Raw genomic sequence first — 7066 nt, 5'->3', positions numbered from 1 at the left:
CAGATATTTCAATTCCACCTGTTCCGCCAGTTAGTACCGAATTTTCGACAAAAAGTTCGAATTTTGAGATTTATTTCTGGGTGATTGGTTTGACGAATCCCGGAAAATTTTTGATATCCGCGCTCAGGATTTTGCGTATTTTCAGAAAAAAAAATTAAACCCTATTTTTGTTCTCGAAATCGAAAAATTTTTTTTCGCGCGCAAAAACGGCTGTTTCTAAAAAAATTTCGACTTCACTATCGGAGAGATCGTTGCAAATCCTTCAAAAATCACGCAAAAAATTTCTCAAATTATCACACGGCTAGATTTTGGAGGGGGGTGGCCACCTTATCGTGGTCACCCTGTATATATACACACATAATTAATAAATAAATTTAATTTTCAATTTATATAAATTATAATTTATAAAAAATTTTAATAAAAGAAATTTTAATTTCATAAATAAATTTACAATTTATTGCCTAAATTCAGCCATTTCATCAAATATTGAATAAATGACCATTTTCATCTAATCACAAAAACATTGGCACATTATATTTTATATTTGGAATCTGATCAGGAATATTAGGACTATCTTCTAGAATAATCATTCGTATAGAACTAGGAACACCTTCATCATTTATTGGTGATGACCAAATTTATAACATAATTGTAACATCTCATGCATTCTTAATAATTTTTTTTATAGTTATACCCATTATAATTGGAGGATTTGGAAATTGACTAATTCCTCTAATACTAGGAGCACCTGATATAGCTTTTCCCCGAATAAATAATATAAGATTTTGACTATTACCACCATCATTAATTTTATTAATTTCAAGAAGATTAGTAGATTCAGGAACAGGTACAGGTTGAACAATTTACCCCCCATTATCAAGTAATCTTGGACACTCAGGACCCTCTGTTGATTATACAATTTTTTCTTTACATATAGCAGGAATTTCATTAATTCTTGGAGCAATTAATTTTATTTCTACAATAATTAATATACGACCAAAAGGAATAAGATTTGAACAAATACCTTTATTCGTCCGAGCAGTAAAACTAACAGCTATTCTACTTTTATTATCTCTTCCAGTTCTAGCAGGAGCAATTACAATATTATTAACAGATCGAAATATAAATACAACTTTTTTTGACCCTTCAGGAGGAGGAGACCCAATCTTATACGAACACTTATTTTGATTTTTTGGACACCCAGAAGTTTATATTTTAATTTTACCAGCCTTCGGAATAATTTCTCATATTATTTCACAAAAATCAGGAAAAAAAGAAACATTTCGAACTCTTGGAATAATCTATGCAATAATAACAATTGGATTATTAGGATTTGTAGTTTGAGCACATCATATATTTACTGTAGGTATAGATGTTGATACACGGGCTTACTTTACCGCTGCTACAATAATTATTGCAATCCCTACTGGTATTAAAATTTTTAGATGATTAGCAACTCTATATGGATCTAAAATAAATTTTAGATCATCAATACTATGAACATTAGGATTTATTTTTCTATTCACAATAGGAGGATTAACAGGAATTATACTTTCTAACTCTTCAATCGATATTATTCTACATGATACATATTATGTTGTAGCACATTTTCATTATGTTTTATCTATAGGAGCAGTGTTTGGAATTATAGCAGGATTTATTTACTGATACCCATTATTTACTGGAATAACATTAAATATAAAATGATTAAAAATTCAATTTACTATTATATTTTTAGGAGTAAATATAACCTTTTTCCCTCAACATTTTTTAGGACTAAATGGAATACCACGCCGATACTCTGATTACCCAGATGCATTTACAATATGAAATATTATTTCAACAATTGGATCAATTATTTCTTTTATTAGAGTACCATACCTAATTTTTATTATTTGAGAAAGAATATCAACACAACGACAAATTATATTTATAGAAATTACAAATTCATCTATTGAATGAAAACAAAAATTTCCCCCTTCAGATCATAGATATGAAGAAGTTCCAAAAATAACAAAAAAATTTTATTATGGCAGAAAAATGCATTGGATTTAAACCCCATAAATAAAGTTTTAAACTTTTTTTAGAAAATGATAACCTGATCAAGAATAAATTTTCAAAATGCTAATTCACCTATTATAGAACAATTAATCTTTTTTCATGATTATACTATAATTATCTTAATCTTAATTACAGTATCAATTTTATACTTAATATTAACTATAATATTAAATAAATTTACTAATAAAAACCTTTTAAATAAACAAAATATTGAAATTATTTGAACAATAACTCCTTCAATATTATTAATCTTTATTGCTTTACCATCAATTCATCTACTATACTTAACAGATGAAATTAATAAACCCCTAATTACAATTAAAACAATTGGACATCAATGATACTGAAGATATGAATACTCAGACTTCAAAAATATTGAATTTGACTCTTATATAAATAAATCAATTGATAAAAATTCTTTCCGTTTATTAGATGTAGATAATAACACAATTATTCCCTTAAATACACAAATTCGTATAATTATTAGATCAAATGATGTAATTCACTCTTGAACAATCCCTAGACTAGGGGAAAAAATTGATGCAATTCCAGGACGATTAAATCAAATTAGATTATTAATTAAACGACCAGGATTAATATTTGGACAATGCTCAGAAATTTGTGGAGCCAATCATAGATTTATACCAATTGTTATAGAAAGAATTCCAATAAACTATTTTTTAAAATGAATTAATTCATTTTAATTCATTAAGTGGCTGAAAAGCAAGCAATGATCTCTTAAATCATTTTATCATATATTAGCAAATATTCTTAATGAAAAGAATTAATTTATTAAAATAATAGTTAGTCAAACTATAAATATTAGAAAATTCTAATATTCTTTTATTCCACAGATATATCCTATAAATTGATTATTTTTATTTACAATTTTTACTATTCTTTTTACTACAATTATTATTATAGCATATTTTAGAAAAAAGAATTTTTTTAAAAAAAAATTCGATAAATTTTTTAAGAAAAAAAAATTTGGTTTCTGAAAATGATAATAAATTTATTTTCAATTTTCGATCCAACTTCAACATTTTTTCCTAACCTAAACTTAAATTGATCAAGAACATTAATTGGAACCTTCCTATTTCCATCAACAACTTTTTGACTAATTGTATCACGAAAAAATATTTTATGATGAAAATTAATATATATAATTCATGCAGAAGTAAAAATTTTATTAGGTAATTTTAAAATTAACAGAACATTAATTTTTTCATCTTTATTTTTATTTATTTTATTTAATAATTTTATAGGTCTTTTTCCTTATATTTTTACTAGAACTAGACATTTATCAAATAGAATTACATTATCATTATCTTTATGATTAAGACTCATACTATTTGGATGATTTAAAAATATAAATCATATATTTACTCATCTTGTTCCTCAAAACACACCAAATGCATTAATACCTTTTATAGTATTAATTGAATCAATCAGAAATTTAATTCGTCCATTAACACTTGCGGTACGATTAACGGCAAATATTATTGCAGGCCATTTACTAATAACCTTATTAAGAAGAATCGGAACAAAAATTAATATATTATCATCATCTCTTTTAGTAGTTAGACAAATTTATTTACTAATTTTAGAATTCGCTGTTTCAATTATTCAAGCTTATGTTTTTATAGTACTAATCACTCTATACTCTAGAGAAGTAAACTAATAATGTCAAATAAAAATATACCTTTTCCTCAACACCCATTTCATTTGGTTAACTACCGGCCATGACCTTTATTAGGATCATTAGCTGTAATAATTATACTTTTAGGTTCTATTAAATGATTCAATTTAAAATTAAAAAATATATTAATGTTAGGAATTCTAATCACCATTTTAATTATAATTCAATGATGACGAGACATCATTCGAGAAAGAACCTATCAAGGATTACATACATCAAATGTAATAATAGGAATAAAATTAGGAATAATTTTATTCATTGTTTCAGAAATATTTTTCTTTTTATCTTTTTTTTGAGCTTTTTTTCATAGATCTCTATCACCTTCAATTGAAATTGAGAGAATATGACCTCCTAAAAATATTACACCATTTAACCCTTATGATATTCCTTTATTAAATACAATTATTTTAGTTTCTTCAGGAGTTACAATTACACGAGCCCACCATAGACTAATAAATAATATAAAAAAAGAAACACTAAAAAGAATATTATTAACAATCATTCTAGGCATTACTTTCTCAATATTACAATGATATGAATATTTAGAAGCACCATTCACAATAGCAGATTCAGTTTATGGATCAACTTTCTTTATTGCTACAGGATTCCATGGAATTCATGTATTAATTGGCACAACATTTATTATAATTAACTTTTTTCGAATATATTTAAATCATTATTCTAATTTTCATCACTTTGGGTTTGAAGCAGCAGCATGATACTGACATTTTGTAGATGTAATTTGACTTTTCCTTTATATTTCTATTTACTGGTGAAGAACATACTAATATATTTATATAATGTAACTTAAGTATAATTGATTTCCAATCAATAAGTCTAACAAAATTTAGTATAAATAATTAAATTAATATTTAATACCTTAATAATAATCATAATAATTACTATTATTATATTAACTATTTCAATAATCTTATCAAAAAAAACATTTTACGAATTAGAAAAAAATTCACCATTTGAGTGTGGATTTGATCCAAAAGGATACCCACGTATATCATTTTCTACTCGTTTTTTTTTAATTGCAGTTATTTTTTTAATTTTCGATGTAGAAGTAACATTAATATTACCAATAATTATAACATTAACAATTTCAAATATAAAAATTTGACTACTTATAGTGTCATACTTTATTTTAATTTTATTATTAGGATTATATTATGAATGAAAATTTGGAGCACTAAACTGAATTTAAACCTACAAAGTTGAAATAAAATTTATATTCAGTTTCGGCCTGAAATTATAGTTATTTATTAATAACTCTACTTTATAGGGCAATAGTTAAATATAACATTTGATCTGCATTGAAAAATTATTAATGTCAATTAATTTACCTTAAATAATTTATATTAAATTAATTGAAGCCAAAAAGAGGCTTATTATTGTTAATAATAAAAATGAATAAAAATTCCAATTAAATAGAAATATAAAATAAAAAAGCTTCTAACTTTTCATTAAATGATTAAAATTCATTGATATTTCCAATTTATATAGTTTATAAAAACATTACATTTTCATTGTAAAAATAAATTATTTAATTTTATAAATTAAATGTTTAAAGATTTAAATAAATCATCATATTATCTTCAATAATATACTTTAAATTTTAAGCTATTTAAACATTTATAATATAAAGAAATAATAAAAAAATAAAAAAGCAAATAATAAAAATAAATTTAAAACATTATTAAAATAAAAAATTAATAAATCTATAAATATATAAAAATTATTTATAAAAATTATAATTATTCTTCTTTCATAAAATTCTAATCAATTTTAATTAAAATTTAATGTTAATTCTTTGTTTATAAATATAATATTTTTAATTAAACCATAAGTAGAAATAACAGGTAAAAACCATATTATTCTAAAAAATAACTTTAAAAAATAAAACTTTAACTTAAACATTTTAACATTTAAATAATAAACAAAAAATCCAAATAATATACCTAAAAAAATAATTAAAATTGGTAAAATTTTTATATAAAAAGGCAAAATAATGACATATCTATAAGGAAAAATTAATCAACTAAATATAGAACCCCCTAAAATTACTATCAATATCATAAAATATATTGAATTATTTATATAAACATCATAATCATTTAAATAATTTAATCTAATTATATTATATCAACCTAATATAGAAAAATAAATCAAACGAAAAGTATAAGAAACAGTTAAAAAAGTTGAAATAAAAGAAATAAATATAATAAATATGTTATAATTTAATATTAAAACTATTTCTAAAATTATATCCTTAGAATAAAATCCAGCTAAAAAAGGAAATCCACATAAAGATAAATTAGAAAAATGAAAACAAATAGAAGTAAAGGGTATTTGATTAAATATTGAACCTAATAAACGGATATCTTGAAAATTATTCAATCCATGAATAAAAACTCCTGAACATATAAATAATACTGCTTTAAAAAATGCATGTATTAAAAGATGGAAAAAAGCTAAAAACTTAAATCCTAAAAATAAAATTCTTATTATTAAACCTAATTGACTTGAAGTTGATAAAGCAATAATTTTTTTTAAATCAAATTCAAAATTTGCGTTTAATCCAGATATAAATATAGTTAATCTAGATAATAATAAAAATATAATAATAAAATTCTCTCTATTAAATAAATTTTCAAATCGAATTAATAAATAAACCCCAGCCGTTACTAAGGTAGAAGAATGAACTAATGAAGATACAGGAGTAGGAGCGGCTATTGCTGCAGGGAGTCAAGAAGAAAAAGGAATTTGAGCACTTTTAGTAAATGAAGCAATCAAAATTATTAAAGTAATTACTATTATAAAAGAATTATATTTTAAAACATCTATATAAAAATAAAAATTTCAACCCCCAAAATTTATTATTCAAGAAATTGATAATAATAAAAAAATATCACCAATACGATTAGAAATAACAGTTAATATCCCAGCATTAAAAGACTTAAAATTTTGATAATAGATTACTAAACAATAAGAAATCAAACCTAACCCATCTCAACCTAATAAAATACTAATTAAATTTGGACTAACAATTATTAATATCATTGATACAACAAATAAAATTACCAATATAATAAATCGATTCAAATTTAAATCATTTATTATATAAGAATTTCTATATAAAATTACCAAAGAAAAAATAAATAAAACTGTTCTTATAAAGATTAATGATATCCAATCAAATAAAAATGTTATTACTACACAAGAAGAATTAATTTCAATTAAATTATACTCAACAAAATAAACTAAATCATATAATAAAAAATAAATACTTAATATAAATAA

At 22.5% G+C, this 7066-nt stretch overlaps 1 protein-coding gene and 1 pseudogene across 1 annotated transcript; one reads left to right on the top strand and one right to left on the bottom strand.

Annotated features, from left to right (window-relative positions):
- Window positions 1–1188: 1188 nt before the first annotated feature.
- LOC124178715 (cytochrome c oxidase subunit 1-like) lies at window positions 1189–2767 on the top strand (the record flags this gene model as incomplete). The annotated part of the gene is given in 1 exon segment (XM_046562279.1): window positions 1189–2767. A coding segment is annotated over 1 exon segment (867 nt), but the record flags the coding sequence as incomplete, so codon positions are not given.
- A 2762-nt stretch (window positions 2768–5529) lies between these two features.
- On the bottom strand, window positions 5530–7066 carry LOC124178706 (annotated as a pseudogene).

Source organism: Neodiprion fabricii, chromosome 1, assembly GCF_021155785.1.
Source record: "Neodiprion fabricii isolate iyNeoFabr1 chromosome 1, iyNeoFabr1.1, whole genome shotgun sequence".
In the NCBI taxonomy this organism is placed as follows: Eukaryota; Metazoa; Arthropoda; class Insecta; order Hymenoptera; family Diprionidae; genus Neodiprion; species Neodiprion fabricii.
The sequence above is the reverse complement of the archived record's forward strand: the minus strand, read 5'-3'. Positions and strand labels throughout refer to the sequence as shown.